Consider the following 24,435-nt stretch of genomic DNA (forward strand, 5'->3'; position numbering starts at 1 on the left):
TAGAACAGGAGCTAACAGAAGTTAACAATCACCTACATTACTTGACATCGATACAAAATTTGATTGCTTTTAGAATATGATTGTCTGGATATTTTGAGTGCCTATTAGTTGCCAGATGTTATATGGGGGGCTCTGCACTTAGTTTCTCCCTTCATCCTTATGATAAGGATTTAGGAGTCGATATTTATTACTTCTTTTTTTTATAGCTCTGGAACTGGAGGATCAGAGACAGCAAGTCATTTATTTAAGGCCACATTGCTGCTTCTTAGTGGCGATTGTTTCAAATTCAGGTTTGTTTGCCACCACCCTGCTGTTGTTCTACTACCTTTATGTAATTCCCTTAGGATACCTTTACTATCACAATGACATGTTAATTTATGATAATGATGAATATCAACATAACTGTGCCTGTGTGCAAACCAGAAAGACTTCTCTTCCTCAAGACGGGTTACTATCAGCTACCCCCAATATTTATAAAACATATTCAATTTTATAGTGGCTTCAAAAGTAAAATGGCGCCCCCTATAGTTGTGCAGTCACACCTTGCACACCTGGTTACAGCTGCCCTGTGTGGTGCTGATCACAAGACTGTCCTTCATTCACTCTTCCTCCTCCTTTACCACTCAGAGGAAAAATATTTTTCCTAACAAATCTTCCTTTGAAAAGAACTCCAATTCTCCACTTAACTTGGGCGATGGTTTGTGATTCTTCTAACACAACAAACTGACTTGAAGTAATGAGATGCGCAGCTTCTTTGTGAGAAAAATGTAGATGTTTCATAATCATTTCTGTGGATTAGGTATTTTCCGAGTCTTAGAACTGTGAACTGAAAATGTCTCTGACAGCTGACTCACAGAATTATAGAAATGTTTTTATTATGCAATTTAGCCCTTTTGAATTTGACACTGAATGAAACTTAAAATAACCCTTCATACAAGTACTTTAAAATTTCTGTCTCCTATGAAGTGTTTTAATGTGGCTAACAGTGATGTCAGTAGGATTTTTTCCCTTAATTTAAATTCTATTTACCTTTTCCCCATCTAGGCAAATTAAATACACACACATTTACTTTAAAATTGGTAGTACGATTTAAAATTGGTAGTATGATTTGGTGCACAAAATATTAATTTACCATATTAATGTCATGAAAGTCCCTTGATTTCCACCACTTAGTAAAGAATATGTCCCCTAGACATCATCTGCATACTGTTTGTGGATTTTAAAAAGTTTTCTTTGAGTCTCATTCTCAAATATAATTACACTTTAGCCTAGACTGTAAATTCAGGCTTTTGTTTTCTGTTGGGGAGATCCTTACCTGGAACTTGATATCACTATGGGCTTAGAGAAATAGAGAGGGCTGTTGTCTTTCAGTCCAAGAAATAAAGTGGGGATTTAGAGTGGGAGAGGAAGTAGATGAGACGGTCTCTCTCTTCCTCCCTTCCCCTCTCACCCTGCCACATTTCATACCCTAATCACTAGAGGAGATGCTGTTTTCTTAAAAATGAGAAGACTAGGGAGATGGTGTAGCTCAGTGGCAGAGTGTGCACTTAGCATGCACAAGGTCCTGGTTTCAACACCCAGTACCTCAATTAGAAAAAAAAAGAATCTAATTACCCCCCACCCCAAAAAAACCCCACAAAAACAAAACAAAACAAAAAGGTAAGACTAGAGTAATGTTAGGAAACACTGGGACAATTTCAAAAAGGACATAAATAGATTGTTTGAAATTCTTTTAGAATTTAGCATCTAAGTTCATTCAACTCAGTAAATTTCACTCGCAGGATTCAATACTCAGTTGATGCCCTAGAGGAAATGGCTGAATCACATCCCACTCACCGACGTCAGACATCTCGGGCACAGTCGCCGTGTAAACTTCCTCGGTGAATATCGGCTCATTGTCGTTGATGTCATGGATCTTGATGATGAATTCAGACTCGGGCTCCACGGGTCTCCCTGTTTTTCTGTTTATAGCCTGAGCTCGAAGAATGTAAACAGGTTTTTCTTCCCTGTCCAGCCTCTTGGTGGCTTGTATATCCCCTGTGTTTTCATTGATAATGAAGAGATCTCCTGCTCCATCTCCTGAAAGGATATATTTAAGTGATCCATCTCCTCTATCCTGGTCTGAATGTAACTAGTGTAGAAAAAAAAATTAAAGAAAATAAAAGTCAAGCATGTGATCCTAAACTGCTTGTCTTTATGATGCAATGTTACATTAACTTTCATTCAATTCTTTCTAGGGGTTGCAGAATTTTTTTCTTTTACTGTTTGCTTAAATCCTCAATAGTAAATGCCGTCCGTTCATGAACATGTTTCCTTATAATTACAGAAATTTCCAGAACTGGAACAGAGCTTGAATAAAATTTAGTAATCCTTATTTTGAAGAATGGAAAACTAAAGTCCAGAGCAATAGCAAGATGCCCAAGGACATATTAGCCTGGCTGGAAAGAAACTATTTTCGCTATTTTCTTATTTTCACGACAGCTCTCACATTCTACTAGTACACTCTGCACCTCACTTTTATGTCCACAGATACACCAGAGAAGACATACTATTGAGAAAAGGATTTTGGCTTTTGAATGAGAAGGACTTGAGTACATTCTGCCTCCACACTTTCTTGGTGAATTTAGGGAAGCTAGTCAATCACCTGGATTCTAATATGATGGAGTTGTAATCAGTTTTCTAGGAATATGTGAAATTTATTTATTATGAAATTCAACTTGAAGTGTTTGAGAAACACCTGAAGTGCTGCCAGGCACAATACCTTGAAACCCACCAACTAGGCAACTTATAAGATCACTTGGAATAAGAACATTTAACGTATATTTTAGTTTAATACAGCAAAGGACCTTCTAAAAAGTACAGGCAGCCTAAAACTGAATAGTCTACCTTATGATGTGGTGGGCTCCCTGCTCCTGAAGGTAATCAAGCAGAGGCTCTGATAAATTAACAGCCAGTGAAGAGTTGGATTAAATGAATGTGAAGATAGTACCGAAGTGAAGAGGATGATCCTGACTTGGAAAAGAAGCCCATGTTACTTGTCCTGAATTTTATTCCCATGTGTTGACTCCCTTGTTGTTTCCTGAGTTCCTTTTCCCCACCTCAGCAAAAGTTTAGGCAGTATCTCACAGGTCTCTAGATAATCTAACCCTATTTCATAAGCTTTTTCAAACAGTAGCTTTTATTAAGGAGAACTATTTGCAGACTTCAGCTGTAAGTATCAGCTACATATAGACAAGTTAGTTTTAGTGGGAATGCTGCTAATCTTGAAACCGAGCAGGACCCTGCGGGGCCCTCCTGGGTACAAAAGCCCCTCCTGTTCCCTGTTCCTTGTTGGTAGAGACAGGCTTTAGTCCCCTAGGCCTTTCCTGAGTTCTAAAGAGCAGACTCAAGCAGCGACTAGTTAGGGGACCGAGGGGATGCAGAAACAAAGGAAAAGCCAACAGTTCAGTGATAAAACAGAGTCCTAGTTCCTCCTGAAGGGATATACATAACAATCTGATACATATTTTTGAGTTCTGCAGAAACTAAGACCCCCACACAAGGTGGAGGATGGTGACTGCAGGCTACCACAAGCCCATAGATCCCAGACTGGAACCAGAAGTTTGATGATTAAGGTTCCCAAAGCATCACCCTGTAACTTCACCACCAACCAATCAGAAAGAGGTCCACGAGCTGAGACCTTCATCCCAAATATTACCTTTAAAAATACATCCCTGAAAGCCCCTGGGGAGTTGGGATCTTTTGAGCATGAGCTGCCTGTTCTCCTCACTTGCTGCCTGCAATAAACGCTGTATTTTCCTTCATTATAACACGGTGTCAACAGATTGGCTTTGCTGTGTGGCAGGCGAGCGGACCCAAATTCAGCTTGGTAACAATCTCCGCCTCATTTCAACTCTAAACAGAATATGGGCCATGTTGCAACCGTCATGGCAACAACAGCAACAGGGAAACCAACTCTGTGTCCTCGCGACCAATACTGCATGGAACGTTCGGAGTAGTGTCTACAAACCCGTTTGAAAATTGAATCTCAGGGGAAAAGGGAATTTCAAAAATAATTTAACCCAGCCTTTCTAAAAGTGTATCCCCTGGAGTATCATTTGTACAAAATGCTGAGGGAAAAAGGGCTCTGTGGCCCAATACGTTTGGGAAACATTTCATTTTCTGCCTCTTCCTTGGAGGCACCCAGTGCCCATTAAGGCTGGAAAGGCTGTGAGTGCCTACAGTCCAGATCTATACTGCTGAACTTTATTTCTCTGGCTTTCCTGAACTTTCTTACGTAATGAATTTTTTTGGGTGTGATTCATATTGATAGTCCTCAAAACAGTTTTCCAAGAAACACATTTTGGGAAACATGAGCTAATTGAATCCATCAATGCAGAGTCAAGAAAACGGAGACTCCAGTTTATGGGGCGTCTCCCAAATTGCACAGCTTGTGTGAGAGTCAGATTAGAACTTGAGTGCAAGAAGGGATTTATAAGTTATTCCGTGCACCCTCCTTGTTTCAAGAGATAAATTATGTCCAGTGCCACACAGCTCATGCTTGTTAATCGTAGAGTTCAAGGAAGAGAGTATTATTCACACAATTAGTAGCCTTGAAAGCAATTCTGACAGAAATAATGCAAAAGATAAATGGGAACGGGGAGGAAATTGCTTAGAAGTGAGACAAATGTAATACGAAATGTAAAACAAGAGCGCTCCGTGATTGTGCGGTGTGATGTGATAAGAAAACGCTGAAGCCCTGATTACACAGAAAGAGCCACTGGGGAAGATTTTAACTCTCCATCGTCAAATTCTAATGACTGAAGAGCACTCTTGTAAAGCTATTTCATTAACTGGTGAGTAACAAAACCACAGTCACTGCCCATCGGATCTGGCTCCAGGGCAGCCACCTTCTGCAGCCCTGCGCCATGCAGGGGGCATCACACCAGGAGTCTCAAGTGTGGGCCTTGCTCATTCTCTCTCACTCACCAAATACAAGATGGTAGGAGAGTCAGTTAACCTCCTTGTGCCAGGATCTTCATCAGTCATATGAGGATGCTAGAGCTACAGGACAAGGCTGTCATAAAGAATGTAGAGACTATACAAATACTGTATTAATTCCTACATAAATGTGATAAAAGTACATGTTTTATAAATTATAAAGTGCCTTCCGAATTTAAGATATTGTTACCATTATTAGCTCTTAGTTCATAAGACAGGTTTTTGCTTGTATTTTGACTTTGAGAACTTTGTCTTGAGGACTTTGAAAACCCAGTTTTACAAACACATGATATCTCGAAGGTAAAATCCGTTATCAAAAGCCAGCATTCTTCTACTGGGTGGCAATTGCTGTCTTTCCCTGTGATTTATTATATTCTGCATTCCACTAGATCATAGACTCCCTTCGGCGGGCTCTTTCATCATACTTTCAATATGTAATTGTTGCACACTTAGTAGGTGAATACCACATCTGGTCACAAGATTTATTCAGGTAAAAGTAATCAGAAACTTATTTTTAGCTGTCAGGAGAGACCATTTTGATGACTTATAGAACAAACACCGAGAGGATATAAAAGGGCAGCGGAGACGCCAACTAGGAGCGTGAACAGGGATTGCTCTGCAGATCCCAATTCTGATTTATCAATATTTGAAAACTAGTGGGAAAATGCATCTCTTCGCTCGGGCTTTGTATGATCATAAAACAATTTAACCTCATCCCCCTCCAAGTGCAGGGTCTGCATCTGATGGAGTGCATAGACAGAAACCTCCAGAAGCCTTTGTGTGCTCCCCTTCCGTGGAACTCCCCTGAGGCCAGTTCTTTTCCCTCTTCTTGGGGAAAAGAGGAGACGTAAGACATCAGGGCAAGTAAAAGCGGTGGTGACAAGCAGACATTACGGGTTTATTGAGCTCTTAGATTTTAATTGGATTTTTCCTTTTGTGATGTCATTCATCATGGCTACTGTAAAAGGCAGAAGTTAAACAACAACAAATAAAAGGTTGTAGGTTTCCTGAGGCATGTTTTTACTAATTTCAGTTTAATGTGGCTGTTCCATTAAGTTTAATCATCTGGTTCACTTTTAACGATTCGCCATCAAGTAAAAATTATCCACTTCCCTCAGAAAGGCATCTGGGGCTGGCAGGACTTTATTTTTTTTTTTTAACTACTGTACCTGTAGCATTTTGTTGCAGAAGGAGCTCTTGGTTTTTGCTTGTTTTTCTGTTGATTTATTACTATTTTTTAAAATGCAGCACCTTGACAAACAAATACAGGGATTCGGGGTTGTAGGCATGGCCCCGTGGCAGGCGTCACCAAAGCTGTGCCAGTATCTTTTTACCTGTTACATGTGCTACTTCTCAACTTGATTTTGACTCTAATTCAAAGGTGTAACACTAATTGTGCAGGTTTTTAGTGGTTTATGGAGGTAGTTAATGCTCCCCCTCCCTCCCATTACCTATGTGTTACTGAGTCACTTATCTGAGTCAGTAAGCAAACGGCATCTTCTACGTATATGCATCTCTGGGACAGAAAGCAGAGTCTAAACAGAAGCTGACCTTCAGGGCACAGCTGGAAGTACCTACAACATCCTGAAAGGGGCTTGGGGAGGGAATCGTGTGATTTTTTTGCTGAAATGAAAAATTGGATTATGGCCTAATGTTCACAGAGTGTAATGTGGCCCTTTAAGACATGTAATGATTTCTAACCAGAGATGTCATAGGACAGAGAACAGCGAAAAGATGCTGTCCGATTGGGATTGAAGTGTAGAAACTGGAGTTACAGCAGAGAGAACACTTGCGTGCTAAATAGATTGAATATTGTTTTAGATTAAGAAAATAAACTTACAGTCAAATTGAAGGACAAATTGAAGCTTAACTGAATTCAATATGTATATGTGAATGTATATATATACATACATCTCTCTGCATAATGCATGCACACATAATGATAATAAATATGCTTAAAGTTGTAAAAATTGTGAAGAGCTTGTTGGGTAGAGTTTATGTCATGAATAAATTTCTTGAAGTACATGGCAGGGATTAGGAAGTGGATTCTGTTTTAGAAATCATAGGGTTAGGTAAATTAAAATATCTTAAAAAAATTTATAGTATATATTTTAATATGCTATATTTGAATGTTAGTGATTTAGTATGAGTTAACTAAGTTATTTTACAAATTTAAATGCCGATGGCAGCATAGTATTGTGGCAGTGGCTGGAACTAGTTAGTCATGCAAATTCTCAGGCCCTACCTACCTCCGGAAAGTCAAAGGGTGTTGCCCAGCCCAGCAATCTGTGTTTTAAGAAGCCCTCCAGGTAACTCGATGAATGCTCAAGTTTGAGAACCACTGTCTTAATTAGCACAATCATAATGTTAAAAGCATGGTCTTGGGCAAGGGAAAGAAATGGGTATAAATTCATGCTATGCAGTAGTTGTGTACTTTCAGGGAACCTAGTTAATTTCTCCAAGTCTCATTTTCCTCACCTACATGATAAGAATAATACCAATACTTAGTTTACAGGAAGGTTGCTCTGAAAATTAATAAAACAATATATATAATATGTTTAACAGAAGGCCTAGCTCAAGAGATATACTTCAATAAGTTATTCTTGCATCATAAATGTGAAGTATTCAGAGGATGGATTTTAAAGGTGGAAAAATTTTGGTCTGAAATCTGACTTTCCTATTAATCAACTAAATTAATTTAATTATCTTAGTTTTCATGCTGTCATCTATAAGACAGAACTCAGAATTAACTTTGCCAGGTATTCCTCCTCTACTTGTCTGTTAAACATTGATACTCCTTAGACCTATGTCTTTGTGTGTGTGTGTATACATATATGTGTGTATATATATATATATATATATATATATATATATATATATATAAAAATTGAAGTATAGTCAGTTTACAATGTTGTGCCAATTTCTGGTGTACAGCAGAATGCTTCAGTCATACATGAACACACACATATTCGTTTTCATATTATTTTTCACCATAAGTTACTACAAGACATCGAATATAGTTCCCTGTGCTATACAGTAAGAACTTGTTGTTTATCTATTTTATATATATTAGTTAGTATCTGCAAATCTTGAACTCCCAATTTATCCCTTCCTACCCCCTTCCTCCTCTGGTAACTATAAGTTTGCTTTCTACGTCTGTGAGTCTGTTTTCATTCCTTAGACCTATGTTTTAAGTCCTCCTTGTCTCTCCTCATTTCACATACTTTCCCCAAAAGGGATTATCAACCTTTTTTCAGAGATTCAACTATCATCTATGTGCCATTAAGGTCCAAATCTCTATATAACCCCAGGGCAGACATTTTCTCAAGATCCAGAGTCAAGGATACAGCTGATTCCCAGGCAAGTCTCTTGGACAACTTATATTCAGTACTTCCCAACTGACCTCATCACCTTCTCTCCCAAACCATTCCTCCTCTTGTATGTCCCATTTCTACAAAGACCACCAGAGTCATCCTAGACCTTCCCTTCTGCCTCCATCTCCACATTCATTAAACCACCAACTCTTATCAGTTCTGTCTCTTACCTGTCTTGACTCTCCTCCTACTTGTCACCATTCCCACTGGTGCCACCCTGGTCCAAGTCACCACCATTTCGCCTTGGTCTATTGTAACAGTCTAACACACACTCAGTCTTGCCTCCTTTCCATCTGTTTCCTTTCTGTAACTAGACCAGCTTAAACACTACCACCACCAACTCTGAAGATGCCACTCTCTTCTAATTAAATCCTTTTTTTTTCCCTCTTTACTCTTGGGATAAAGCCCCCATCCCCACTCCTTAACAAGGTGTCCAAAGTCCACTGCAATCTCAGCCCCTTTCTTTAGCCTCATCAGCTATCATTCTCTCCTTGACACCCCTTGTTCTACTGTACCTCCCTTATTGCAGTTTCTTGAAGATATATTAGTCTCTTTTATATCTAGGTCCCCTTGCATGTGGTCCCCTTGGCATAAAGTCCTTTTGAACATCTTCACCTGGTTAATCTGATTCATACGTCAGATCTTTGTAATCTTTATCTCCTCAGGGAAGTCTTCCCTAGGCTGATAGTCTAAGTTATATTTTCTCGCTCTACACTCCCTATTTATTCCCCACTTAGCCATCACTACATTCTCAATTTTGTTTTGAGAATTTCGCACCTGTCTTCATGTTTCATTCAGCAAACAGCTAGGTTGCAAATTTCATGAAAAAAGGCACCAAACCTGTCTGGCTCACTTCTGCATCCTCAGTGCCCAACATATTGGTACATTATAGATCTACAGTAATTACTGATTACAAAGAAAGAATGAATGAATTGTAAAGATAAAATTGGATAAAATATCAATAATCAATGAAGGTTTTTGGAACACAGAAGGTAATCCACAAATCTTAGTGTCCTCTATTCCCTTCCTTACTTGATTTTAGGATAACTCTACATATCAAGAATATAAGTTCCTAAAGTTGCCAGATAATTTAGCAGTTACTACCAAACATGAAGTGCATTGTCTAATATGAGCAATCTGAGGGAAGAATTCAAGTTATCACCTTGGATCTAAAAAATGTTCTTTAATAAATGATTAAACCTCAATAATAAAGCCAAGTTGTACTGGATTTGTTGAAAAGAGTAGACAAGTTTTAAGTACCTTAAATGCCTTGGCCATTATAAATGCTGGGATAGAATTCATCTGTTAAGAGTGAAGAAGCTTCAAGGTTTTACTGAACCATACTTCAAGTATCATCCAGTTGCTGAAACTGATGGAAAATGAATGGAAATTGCTCCATTTCGTGGAAACATTGTTCTATTAAAATATAATTTAACTGTCAACCAAAACCATTTTAAAACACTTATTGGCCTGAAGAGCTGATAAGGCAATGAATTAAAAAAAAACTCATACCTGCCTTCTACATACTTGCAAATTAGGCTTGGAAATGCTGACTCATATATAAAAGAAACCGAATAAAAGCAGAAATCAGACACTTGTGCACTCTTAAGAAGTATTAGTTAGGAATAAGAAGGTAAAAAAGCCTGGAGAACAACAAAGAGGAAATTTGTAAGCTGGACAAGGTGAAGTCAGAGAACCTGTTAGCCCTTTGATGGTTTAGGGAGACTTCTTGGAGGTTAGATCACTGAGTGGGGCAAAAAGGCTTAGCCACCAGTATGAGCATGTGGCATGGTGTCAAGGCACAGTGTGGGAGAAAATCGGAGGAGGCCTTGAATGTGTGCCTGGAGTAATAAAAGCATAATGTCAGCTAAAATAGAAGCATCCTTCCCTTGAGGTGCAGGGCCACGTATTTTTTTCACACTGCACTCAGATGTGCATGGGAAGATGCAGCTTCCTTATTTTTTTTTTTTTAGCTTATCCCTCAAGCTCTAATCCCACTGAGTATTAGGAACTTGATATTAGGTTGAATATTGAGTCAATAATTTAGTGCAATCCAATAAAGTCTTCCTGATTCAATAATACAGTCTCTTTAGATAACGCTTCTAAATAAATCCCAGTATTTCTGTTTTTTGCTTTCTCCCTTTGCCCCTGATTCAGCCCAAGATGACATCTGGGTGTATGAAGAGGAGAGACGCACCTGTCCCAAATCAGAGGGAAATTCGGGGGCTTTTGGAGCCAAGGGCAGTCCTCTACTGCCTCTGGTCCACTGGGCTCTAGACAATAGCTCTCATCCATTACCTTCCCTGGGGGCATCTGTGGTTTTGGCAGCTGGAATCCCGATGTTGGCTCTCCAGGGTCCAAGGTGGCTAGCGCCACCCTGCCTGTCTGATTGCATCATGTACCTCCTAATGTCTGTCACTCCTCCATTGCCCTTGGCAAATGTGGGCCTAGCTACAGGGTTGCTTTGTCTTTGGTAGGTGTTATCAGTGAGATTCTCCATACTTTCCTTGTTCTGGAGAAGCCCAGGAAGGCTCCTGGGAGCTAAAAGGGGCTTCTCCCTCACCACATGATTTGCCTCAAAGGGAAAGGAGCAAAAATCACTGTTTTCACCTTTACTCACAAACTTGCCACTATCCTTCCCTGGACTTCAGATACACTGTCTCATGCCAGTAGAAACTTTACATACACACAGGGCTGTGTGTTTGTGTGTTTAATAATCCCTCCCTTGGTTTCAAGAATACCCCACCACTCGAGTTTTGGCGGGAGGAAGAGCCAATTATAAAAACCGACAAGATAACTAGAGGAGGAAGAATGACCAGAGCCTGGCACCAATAAGTTTTGGTAATTATATTTATAAGTGGGATTCATGAGTTTTATTTGAGTTGGCTAGGTCCATCTCTTGATATGTTAAATGGGCTCTGTAAGATTCCAGAAAAATCTCTTTTTCTTTGACAAAACCTAGGATCAGGCAGCCTCCATATCCCGTGCTCTTTTTCACCATGTTGCCTCTTATGACCAGAAAAACTCTATTCTTCTATACAATATAAATAATTTGATTGATTTTTTTATACCAGTGAAAATAGTTTATCTTTAAAGCTGTCTCTTATATGATCAATCATTTGGCAATGGGTCTGTCTGAGATTTGGGAAAATAGTAACACAGATATTTATTAAGGCCATACTATGGGTCAGGAAATGTGCTGGACTCGTTACACAGATTATACAATTTGTTAGGCAGTGTAACTCTCTTCCTATCACCTCTTAACTGATGAGGAAACTGAGGCAAGGTAAGAGTTAGGTAACTTCTCAGCATCATACAACCAACAGGAGCAGGATCTGAGCCCAGGCAGTCTGACACCACAGTCTATTCTGTTAATTACAACATAAGTATTCTCTCTGGATGTTTACATTCAGTTCTGTGAACATCATTAGAGGTTTATGCTGTACCAAGTAATATTTTAAGTGTTGAGTTACAAGGATCTATCTAATTCCAGATTTTCTGACCTCTGCACTACTGACAGTTGGGCTGGGTAACTCTTTGTAGCGGAACTGTCCTATGCATTATGACATGCTTAGCAGCATCCCTGGCCCTACCCACTAAATACCTGTAGCACCTTTGAAGCTGTGACCACGAAAAATGTCTCCAGACATTGCTGAATGTCCCCTGGGGGGCAAAATTGCCTCATTTGAGAACCGCTGATCGAATCTTCTTTCTTTCTATCTATCTATCTATCTATCTATCTATCTATCTATCTATCTATCTATCTATCTATCTATCATCTTCTATCTATATTTCTATCCTCTCATACCTGTTCTTACTGTGTACCTTGTAACTTTAAAAATATGTTTAAATAATACCATAAAGTGTTCTGCATTTACAGAGATTCCATGACCCCACTTAATTCAATCTTTTATCTTTTGTTAGATTTAATAACCACTGAAACAGACCTTGTGTTACATGAAGGAGCATTTTTGAGAAAAGTGCTAAAAGTGAAAGAATTTTAAATCTAAACTTGGGAAATTTATTAATTCCCTTGACATTTATCTTTTATACTCAGTACCTTGCATTTAATGTCAGAAGTACCAGAGTAACAATTAAATGAACAAAACTTCAGCACTATGATAGTTGTGCTAGGCAGAATAATGGCTCTCCGAAAGATGTTCATGTCCTAATTTCCAGGACCAGTGACTATGTTACCTTACATGGCAAAAAAGACTTTAAAGGTGTGATTAAGATAAAGATTTTGAAGTAGGGAGACTAGCCTGGATTATCCAGTTGAGTCCAATATAATCACCAGGGTCCTTATAAGGGAAAGAAGTAGGGGAGAGTTGGAGTCAGAGAGGGAATTGTGACAACGGAGCCAAGGTCAGATACTGAGATGTGTGTATGTGTAAGAGAGAGAGATTTTAAGATGCTACACTGTTGGCTTTGAAGATGGAGGAAGGGGCCATGAACCAAGGGATGCAGGCAGCCTCTAGAAGCTCAAAAAGACAAGGGAATGGGTCCTCCCCGAGAACCTCCAGAAAGACACCTAGATTTTAGCCCAGTGAAACCCAATTCAGACTTTTGCCCTCCAAAGCCGTAAGACAATAAATTTGTACTGTTTTAAGCCATTAAGTTTGTGATGATTCTTTACAGCAGCAATAGGAAACCAAGACAGTAGTTCTTTATCTTTGGAATTCAAGGTGAGCTGAAACTGCATGTGGTCCTTCAAGAATTTCAGTGAAAAAGGAAGAAAATTAACACTTGGTGAGCATTTACTATAGGCTAGGTAATGTAAGAGTGTGTTACATCAGTTAATTCTCATAATGACTCCGGGAGATTAGCTTTATTTTCTCCATTTTTTTTTTTCTTCAGAGAAATTGAGATCAGGGAGGTTAAGCAACTTATACAAAGTTAACAGCAGAGCCAGGGAGGTTACCAAGATCTGCCTGACCCCAAAGTCTGTTCATTCACATCAGAGCATACTACCAAAGAGTGCTCTCTGCCAAGATCATAAATGTTTCTGGATTCGTTATATTTATTATATTAGACCCCAGGCTAAGTTATTTGCAAATTCTATTGGCACAAATGATACAAACTGTAATAGATGTTACTGTTCACTTGGGATTTATCAATTAAACAGATGCTTTTTGGTTTGTTCACTGCATGAAGTTATTTCCCCAAAAAGGCACTGTTTACTGCCTTTTGCTTGGCTCTGGAAGTCCAAGGTCTTTGGCAGACTGAGACATTAGTCTCAGCTCTTGCTTAGTCTAACATTTTCATTTTCAAAAAGCCAGTGGTAAATCAAGCTGGGAGCCAGATACCCAGTCAAAAATTGATTTAGTAAGGCATTGTAACTCACCAGTTACAATCCTACTTTTTGCCTTACAGTGTAATCTCTTCAGCAATTGTCATATCTAAGGAAACACACACACACACACACACACATTCCCCCTGTCTCCTCTCTCTTTCTCTCCTCTCTCTGACAAATACACTTTGGAAGAAAATATTACTAGATAAATGCAGACATTTGAGACATGATGATTCAAGCACCAGAAATTTAAAAAGTTGTATTCCTCACTAACTAATGGACTTTTCCCCAAATGTGTTTTTTTTCAAAGGTAAAAAACATATTGGATATACTATTCTTATGTTGACTCTTACTTAGGATCTAAAAGGTTAAAGCTGTATCTTTATAAAACAAGTAGTTTGCTTTAGGGAGAGTATTCAAATCCATAAATCTCAAGCATCCTGTACATGCCCAATAAAGGATGATTTAATTGAGTTCTGCAACCCACTCATACAGCCAGAGAAATAATGGCGAGCAATTCTAGGAGAGAAGATTATGAACTCATTTACTAGTTTTAGTTTTTCTTGCATGGGAACAGTTTATAATTTCTTAAATAATTTGAACAGATTTTATTTATTTTTTAACTGGAAAACAATCAGTCCGGATGGTCACGCCAGGGAAAGTTGTTCTCATGGTGATGTTAGTGCCATAAACCTGAGTGTTTCAACTCCTAAGCCTTCATGCTACTGTTTCATTTGCCCACTATGCCTGAAATACTCTCTACTACTTTAATACGGTAATAATGTGACATAAGGGAAGGGTATTAGACTAAATAAACCAGGTCATAAAAGCCGGACTCCAGCCCCAGCTCTGGCACTCTGCCAGCAATGGCGCTGTGGTCTCCTAGTCTCCTAGCCCCTCTGGGACTGCCTCCTCACTCCCCAAAGGCCTGAATCCAGCTCAGCTGGAAGAGTGCTTGGGTGGATCACCCGAGGGATGCTTCTACATGCAGGAGCACTTCATAAACTGATATGATGTGAAAAAATATTGTCATTGCTCCTATCTCATTACAGATTTTCTGCAGTAAAACTCGGCTAAAAAACAATCTGTGATGCCTCTTCACCTGCCAGGGGACGATTTCCCTTGTGCTGTGTTTTCTGTTCTGTCCCTCCCCATCCAGGACCCTCCTCTTCTTTAGTGGTTACTTGATGGTTTGCATTGCAGTAAAGATTCTGACCGTTGCATTACCATTTTAAAACTCAAGTAAGTGATGCCTAGACTGTTGAAAAGGAGATAAAACTGAAAGAGTACAGCCACTCAGGTTTGCCCAAGTCACTTAATTTTCTTGATTTGATTTTAAAACTACATTCCCCTTTAAGCGGCAGGTAGATTGGTAATCACCAAGATCATAGCTTTCACACAAGGCAAACAGCCGCCCCCACCCCCTTATTTTTTTTACAGAATACATATAACTGGGAGGGTGGACAGGACACTCAAGATACAAATAGAATAAGAAAGTAATTTCTTATAATCCGTTCTGCTTTATTGATTTCTTTTTAAAAAATTTAAAAAACTTTTATTTGGAAATCATCTCAAACTTACAGAAAATGCAAAAGTAAAATTTGCTTTACTTGATTTTTGAAGGGGAAGTTCGCTTCCTGGAAAATATTTTTCATTTGAAAAAGAAAGCCTTGGGCTACAGATTAAATAAGTAAATGAACCAGATTCTTATGCTTCACAATTTCTGAGAAGAAAAGAAAGTATGCTAAAGCTTTGCATAACTGTTTTAGAGCAAAACTTTCTTTTATGTCTCTCTTCTGAACTGTACTCATAACATACATAGTAGAAAGAGTTAAGATGAGATTCTTTTTCAGAAATAATTATTTTTCCTGTCAGAACTCAAAATATGTTGATTAGAAGAATATACAGTTGGTAAAGAAGATTAGTCATTATATAGAATTTTTCTCTTCCTGTATTATCCCATTTTTCTATATAGTTGACCTTTTTGTGAATCATTGCAATCAGCAATCGCAGGTTTGAAATGATTTCTCTTTACTGAGTACCTGAATTGTCTGCACAATGTAGCTTCTTAGGAATTTTAAGAAAAAAAAATGTTTCCTCTCGGTCAACTCTGGCTTTTTCTCATTTTGTTTCAAACTTTTTTCTGTTTGAGACCCTAAATAACGTCTAACTTTTCATTTGTAAGAGTCTTAAAGGAACCAACCTTTATGATATGATATTATTTGCTATATATTCTCTTTTTATCTTTCCTGTTAGTTTCTGCACTGACAACTGTGTAGTCTTTGATTTTTCTGGTTTCCACTAAGGAAACTTGAGTTTTCTCTTAGTGGATCATAAAATATTTATGTCATTTTGAAGTGAAATTTCTAGAAGTAGGTTCCATGGAAATACTTTCATAATCAATTTGGTTTATATGTTTACTATCTAATATATTCTTAAACTTTCAAGATTTTCAGTTGTCAAGTCAATGATACAAAACACTCTCAACAATATCCATATCAAATCATCCACATCAATAAACTGGGAGGCAGTTCTTAGATAACACAGTAGGACTTTATCTTTTGTGGTCATTGCAGCTTAACTGAAGTCATATTTGGCTGTTTCCAATGTGCAAAATCTGTGCCAGGTACCTTTAAGGATACAAAGATGAGCGAGATGTGTAGTCTAGGGTCTTGCTGAGTTTATAAAGATATAAGTATTTGCAGGCTTAAATTCGATATCTAAAATACTAATTGAAAGTCCAGCCATGGGACCCAATATAAAACACTACTCAATACACTGAAGATCAAATTTCAACCTTAAACAAGGAACTAATTACTTTGCTCTTAAAAATGTGAAGCAGTCTGGGTAATTAAACAATTAAATCAAAAGTAATTTTCCCACAATAAAACTTTGGTTCAATCATTTAAGGATATCATGATATTAAATCCAACTTAACAATGAAGATTCCAACTTAAAACATTACACCCTAAATGCAATCGCCATTTTCTGAATTGTTGGATATATTGAAGTTTTATTGGAAAAAATAACAAGATCTAACCAGTCTCAACATTTCACAGTAGTTTAAATAATATAAATTCCAAATTGTGGTGTTAAGTAATGATGTTTTAAAATGAAATGATAAATAGCCTTAATCGGAAGGTCTACAAAAGTTACCAGGATCATCAAATCACAGGAAGCGTAGTGCTTATTTTGTTTTTAGTTTGGTTGGGATAAGAAAGAAAACTTTGCTCCGTTACATGTACTTAGCCCTCTGAATTGTTGTTGGAGTCGCGTTTGCAGCTGCCTTAGCAGTTCTGGCACCATTTTCTGGACCAAAGTACTTGACTTCAGAGACGGAGACTGGACATTAGAGGACTCATCACCCGGGCACCTTTGGTCCTGCCTTCTCTTCTTCACTGTTCTTGTTCTCTGAAGGCACATGTCACAGTAGGATGCCTTCCGTCCTTCTACTGGTCTTCCCTCGGTAACTTACTAGCAAGTACAATATGCTGGCCCCATTCCAAGCTCTTTCTGTGTATTAGCTTGACCAACCTTCTCCTCAACAACTTTATTGTTCCCCTCATTTACCAGCTGAAGAAATGAGGGGCAGAGAGAGGTTAAATAACCTGCACGGTGTTACCCAGGTCGTCACAGTGTGGCTGAGGCTCAGACACAGGCAGGCTGCTCACGCTGTTAACTCTACAGTCTCTGGTGAGTAATTGTTGAATAAATGAAAAGCATTTTCTCCCCAGATCTATTTGAAAATTCCAGAGCCAAGATAACGTCTTCATCTGCCTTCTTAATTACAATCTCCGCTCCCTCAAGTCAGCATTCATTCCCACATCCCGAGTGATAGTTCAGGCTTTTTGTTATGACTCATTACTGCCCTCAGGTCTTCTGAAACACACCAATTCACCTAAAATATTTATTCAGATATTTCATACATGTATACATTTAATCTTTTAAAAGGCCTCCCTTTTCTCATACATACGTATTCGTTGTAAATGGAAAATTGGGAAGAAACTATAAATATTTCTTATGTGAAACATTTTGTGATGCTGCTTTTCTTCTTATTCCAGATACGTAATTTCAAATTTGACTCCTCACATTGACCTTTGAGAATAGTTGCTGTTACTTTTTAGCTATTTATCAATAGTGGCAATAAGAAAAAAAACTTTCTTATTCTTTTATGGAAAATTCTGTACTTTCTTTCAACTTTTTCTTCAGTTTTGAATGGAAAGATAGGTTTGTGAAGAATACTGATATATTTAGCGTGCTTGTGAGGATATGATGCATATATAAGACATATATGATGACAGGATAATATACATTGTCATCTTAATAACTGACAACAAAAAAGCTTGTAGGAAGGTGGAGTTTGCTCCCACACAAGAAGAGTTGACTCCTTGAGGGTCCAATGATACATTAACATCTACACATAATCTCTACATTTGACAAAGGTTATCAAAGGCAGGACCTGTTTATTTTTGGTAAAAATGAGTAGAGAATTAGAAGGACATCTTTTAATTTTGACTGGCGAGGTAGGGCCCTCTAAAAGTCATATTTATAACTCTGGTTACAACATATTCATGGCTTCTCGTATGTAAAATAATGTACTAATTCTGTCATTCACATCAATGAAAATGAAAAAAATCAGTGATTTAAGGATCTATTGATCACGGATTACCAATATGTTAAGGGTTGTTACCGATTTTTGAAATGACAGGGATTTTGATTTGAAAAGCCATGTAAACTGAGATGTTGGCATTCTGTATATTTATAGTCCCACCTGTTAGGGTGGACCCTTAACATGACAAAAAATGAAGAATTCTGGTGTAAATCCAGTATTTACATGGTTTCATTATAGTATAAACAAGTTAAGGTGATGAGTAAAGAGATACAAAACAACGTCTTCAGACTGGGTTCTGGGGGATTTGTTATAATGAGCATGTAGAGTCTATGACCTTCCGACAACCTCCGGCTCTGTTTGGCTTGTGGAGCATGGAGGTAAAATAGCTCAGTGGGAACACAGAGGATCTGAACCTTTAACTCTCTTTTATTCAACTTGATCCCTCCATTTTCTTCAACAAATTGAATTATAAGCAGAAGGATATAGGATTCCACAGGCATAATAACACAGAAGTTGGAGGATTTGGGATTGGGTTCTTGTTTGGCTTTCTATACTTTTCTTTGCTTATGTGACCCAGGGAGCCAAACAGCGACTTGGGGTTTACGACCAAGGTCAGGGATCCTAACTGTTCTGCTCTCCACGTGAGTGACTGTGCAGAAAGGGAAGGTTAAGGCTCAGAAAGAGAACCGCTGTTCCACAGGACATTTTCTTCTGCATAAAATAGCTAATTGAAGCTTAAGTTAAATCAGCTGGCCGACAGTGGAAAGAAAGTCAGGATTACTGCCAATTATTGGCAGTTGGGAAGTTACTTCTTGAAACATTTTTTAAACACACATTCAAGGAGCAAGTGAAGGCACATTCTCTTAAGTACACTAATGAGTTGAGATATGAAAATGTTAAATGGCTGAGCATTAAATTTAAATGATGAAGAAGAAAGATGTGCCCAGGGCACTTGCTCTGAGTCAGGGAGAAAAGATTACTGCAGGTGACTGAACCAGAACAGAAGCTTAGAGAAGGTTATCAAGGAAAATAAAAAGAAAAGTCACTTTTTCGTCATGATGACCAATTGCATATCTAATTTAAAAATGCTCACCTGTAACTATTTAGAATAACACTGATGTGCAAACACATTTGTGTAGCTTTTAAAAGTAGTCTAATTTTTTTTTTCTTTTTCTCTCTACCCCTGGGTTTCAGACAGCAGGTCCTCAGTAGGTATGTGTGGTATTGAGCTGAATACAATCATGAACACCAAAGCATGTTCTAGGACTGTTTTTTCATTTGTGTCTCAAAATAGCTCTATTATAAACAGTGGACGTACAGGGTAGGAGATATAACTGAGTAACTGTGAGCTCAGGCAGAGGCTGACTAAGTTCTAGCAGTCTGAGACCTTAGGCTGAAGTGCTTGACCACGTCTTAGGTCTTAGGTTACTCCTCTGTGAAACAGGAATAGAAATACTAGCCAGGCATTAGGATTGATCCTCACTGGTGAGGGGGACCCGATGAGATAGTGCACCTGAACCATTTAGCAGAGTCTGGAACGAAGCGATGTTCAGTTAGTGTGAGCTATGACAACGCTATAATCTGACGCTGCTGTTTAAACAACAGTGGTTAAACGAGCCTCTGAATCATCCATCAAATTAGCATCAGGAGGTTTCTACTCCTAAGTGTTGCTCTTTTTTTTTTAAAGGAATATAAGAAAGCAATATTTTAACATCATCATCTTTTAAATGGTCTTTCTAAATGAATAAAATACTGTTTCATGTTTACTGAATTTGGATCATGTAATTATAGGAACAAATAACTCCTCATCCCTAATTTTAAAGGTGTATATGGCTAACAACTTTTATTTTTATGGGCTGTTAAAACATTACTGTCTAATTATCCTAAGACTAGTGGCTTCATTGAATTGGGCAGACATTAATTTTAAAACCTCAAGAGAGAGGCATATTAGGAGGACCTGTATATTAGAGCTTCAGATAGAACCGAAATGTTCACGGTATTTAAAAAAGCACAGCGTATCAGTTTTCCGAAAAACACCCCCAAAGAAAACCATCACCACCTTCCAAAAAACTAACATCAGAAAATATCTGTGAAAATATGCAGTTGATCAAGTGCCACAAAAACAGATCTCCTGATATGCTGCTAAAAACAAGCTTCTCCAATGCTTCTAATGGAGATTAGTTTAACGTATACATTGTGCGGAAGGAGAGGATTAAGAACATTGTGAAAGATAAAATGGAGGAGACGAGGGACGTGGGCTGTTCAATGATAATGAATCTTTTCCCTAAAATTGTGCATAGTTCTGGGATCTTAAATATATTCATCTTTGTAGTAATGAATAACCATGTCTTCAAAATCTAATCTATATCTAACTTTGTTCTTTTCTTACTGAATTTAATCTTAGACTATACACCATTCATCATCAAGGAATTGTTACACTATGTGAAGCTGGAAGGAGGGGTGTGGGGTTGTCTGAAAATGTGGAATTACAATGCTTCCCTTTTATTTTTCTATTCAGTTTACATAAACCAAAGATAATCTAAGTAGATTTTGCATAAAGTCAAATACTCTTCCCTTTAGCCCATGACAAAAAAAAAATGCACCTCTTTCTGTTTTCTGTGCCGGCATCAGTGATTGTTCTGACCCTGATGGTTCCACCTTGGAATCTCTGACTTTTTGGATCTCCTGCTTTCCCTCCTTTGGCTTCTACATCCAATTAACTGGGAAGTTCTGGTAACTCTCCCTCTGGGGTGTGGGCTGACACCTGCTCTTCCTTTAACATGTGGCTCCAACATCATTGCCTCCTCTAGGAAGCTCTGCTGAACCCCACGCCCAGCTGGCCCCTCTCCTTTATATTTCCATTATACTTTGTGGAGGCCCCTCTCATCGCTGAGCTTGCCACATTTTGTTATACTTACTGCCAATAACACTCTCCTAGGGCAGTGGTTCTCAAATTTCACCACATATTAGAATCATAAATACTTAAATTAAAAACCAACTAAATCAGAATCTCGGAGGAAGTGAGACCCAGGCCAAGGTACATAGTTTTAAAAGCAGCACTTCTCAAATTTCAATATGCATAAAATTCACCTAGGGATCTTATTGAAAAGCAGATTCTGATTCAACAGATCGCAGGTGGAGCCCAAGAGTCTCCATTTCTAACAAGCTCCCAGCTGACACAGGTGCTGCTTATGCTAAATTAGCTAAAAGTTCCCCTAAATGCTTCTGTATTTTAGAAAAAAATCATATTCCTTATCTGTATCTGTACCCATATCTGTATCTTAAGCTCACAAAGTTTTACCCAATACAGGACCTCTTCTACCTATTCTGATACCCTGCCTGCCACCACCTTTTTAAGGTGAGTAGAGGTGTTGAGAATTTTCCATAAATCAGTGTCTGAGTTGTCAATATTTCAGTAACAACTGGCCTTCCTCACTTCTACGCTAATCTGGCCACAGAGAAATGCTGGGGAGCTTTAAGATCACCCGAGAAGGAAGGTCTTGCTACCGTCACTTGTGCTTCGATTTTAAGAGATGATCTTGTATATTCACTTCATTGTCTCTCCAGCCTCCAGCCTCCATCTCCTGCAGTTTCTCCGATGCTTCTGCGACTTTCTTTTTCCTCCTTCTACACCTGATGGCCCTTTGCTCCCATGCCTGTTCTCATATTCTCCTCACTCCACCATCGTCATTGTCACCTGACTTACCCAAATAACTGGAACCAAGGAACACAAATGTAAAGTATAAACAGATGCTGAGAATGTAGCAACTTCTTTCTTCTACTCTGAGTGCTCTTTGCTCAACCTCATGACTTTTCCTTGGTTAATGCTTCTATCTGTTGAACTGTACAGATCAGTCTTCACAGTTTCAGGCCTCAAGAACAGGCTCTAAGTAACTACTATTCAGTAGGGCTAATGGCACAATTTAAGGTTCTATTAGCCTTTGTACACCTGTATATGCCAATCTAACTACAGTCCTACGGTTCCCAAAGTGTGCACCAAGGCACCCTGGGGTGCAGCAGGGAACTCACTGTGGCACCAGGAAGTATCTTTACATTTTGAGGAAATCACAGTAACATTTCTGCTTGGGCAGCCATCTTGTGAATTACCAGCTCAGAGTAGTTCACAGTTTCAACAGCAGGGGGTGCTACATGCCTTTCCATGAAGTCATGTATTGATGAAGCTGGGTTTGCCACAGTGCTCCTAATAAAAGGTAAATACTGTGCAAAAATCAACGTGGAAAAGGAAATGAGGGGTCAGTGTCCAATCTGAGAAGTTGTGCAATGCCCAATAGGGGCCCACATTCCATTAGGAAGTAACTATGGCTATTTAAGAACAAAATAAAAATATTATTTTTTCTGTTAAGTGGTTTTTTATTACTTATTTGTCAGAACACAAATACCTATTAAGTTGTGTGGACCTATTCCTTTTGGCCTAAGGGCACTCTGAAAAAAATTTCTGAGAAACATGAAGGGCATTGTGAGCCAAGAAAGTTTTGGAACCTCTGCTAGAGTCTAATTTTTTTTTCTCCTAAAATTTCTTAAGTTTGTGGATCCAAATAATGTCATCAGGTATCTGTTTATTCAAAATCTATTAAAAGTAGACCACTTGTTGTCATATGAGAAACAAATCTTTTTAAAAAAATTTATTTATTCTTTGTCTACTATTAATTGTGGTAAAAAACAAATTGTAGTCTGATCCTTTTTTCTGTTGATAAAACATAAAGTCGAAAGACAGAGTCGGGAAGATGCCCTATCAATAGTTCAGGAACATGTTCTACACACATCTGATTCAGCAAAGCTGGCAACTCTGACAACTTCAATTACTGCCCTTGACTCTCTTTCCCCAGTGGGCAGTTTCTTATGTGTTATAACTTCAGGGAGGTGGGGGAGGGGCAGATGATGATGAGGTAGGGAAATTTATCTCGCTGTCGACAAAATATCCAAATCTGAGAATCAAATTGAAGCTGTGATTGTGAAGGAATTTTTCCACAAACCCTCATTCGCCACTCACGGAGAGATTCGTTAATTACATCATTTTACTTCTGCAATGATACATAAGTTAATATTCCATTTCCATGCATTCCAGACAGATTTAATAGAGTGTATATGACGGAGTTTTCATCAATAACAGTAACTTCTCTTTGCACCTACTATGTGCCAGCCACTAGTTCTTGTCTCACTTTACACTGCAAGTTCATTAGGTAGACCTTGCTCTGTGCATTTTCTAGATGGAGAAACTGACGTCTGGAAGGTGAATAACCTGCCCTGGGCCACACGACTGGCAGTGGCCGCACAGTGACGGAGCCTCAGATCTGCCTGAGTGCACGGCTCGCAGCTCTGCCCCACGGCAATACTACCTCTCACAGTTGTGATCATACAGTGGACTCCTCTGAGGTTTTATAGACTGCTGCTCCAGTATTTTGAAATATCTGGCCTTTCTTTAAAAATACGTGGTATTTTTGATATAAAATGGCATCACAATTTGAGAAGAAAAAAGAAAAAAGGAGGGAATCAATTATTTAGATACAGCACTTTAAATACTTAAACTTCTATAACAATAACATTGCGTTATAGAAAGTGTAGAAAGATTGTAAGATTATTATTATTTTTTTACATCCATTGCCTTGTCAATGTAGTGCTAGTCAAGTTTCACAAAGGAAATGGAGTGAAGTACAAGTAAGTGTACCGTCTTTCTTCAGCTGTCATACAGCGCGTGAATTTCACAGCAAACACAAGGCTGGACCCTTGGGGATCTGTGTTGATGCTCACCCCTTCACTGAATACTTCCTCTCCTACTTTATTCCACATTAAATAATTCACTTCATTGGAATGATGCCTGGTTACCTCAGCCCAAGCCATGGATGGCTTTCCTTCATCTATTGTGGTAAATGCTTAAAGACAGTATTTGTACATGGTTATTCAGGGATATTGAAAACAGACTAAAGTGTGGACAGGCAGCCCTTGGAATCTGTAAAATTTATGCTATTTGCGTGATATCCGAATACAGATAGTTTAAAGTTGTAGCTGTAATCATAAATGAAGATGTTTTATCATCTCTATTATGTTCATTCCCAGTTTGTCTGTAAAGGATGTGTGACAATTATTTTTCTTATCAATACCATGTTCTGAAACAGAGAACTTACGAAGTACCTGTAATCCTGTCTTTTTTTTTTTTT

General features: G+C 38.5%; 1 protein-coding gene across 4 annotated transcripts in view; it reads right to left on the reverse strand.

Moving 5' to 3' along the window:
• Positions 1-24,435, reverse strand: part of CDH6 (cadherin 6) — a 116,073-nt gene that overhangs the window by 23,636 nt on the left and 68,002 nt on the right. For all 4 annotated transcript variants that reach the window (XM_006199636.4, XM_072958823.1, XM_072958824.1 and 1 more), the window contains one exon: positions 1,837-2,131. In XM_006199636.4, coding sequence (XP_006199698.1) covers positions 1,837-2,131 — 295 coding nt within the window. The remainder of the gene's footprint in view (positions 1-1,836; positions 2,132-24,435) is intronic.

Source organism: Vicugna pacos, chromosome 3, assembly GCF_048564905.1.
Source record: "Vicugna pacos chromosome 3, VicPac4, whole genome shotgun sequence".
In the NCBI taxonomy this organism is placed as follows: Eukaryota; Metazoa; Chordata; class Mammalia; order Artiodactyla; family Camelidae; genus Vicugna; species Vicugna pacos.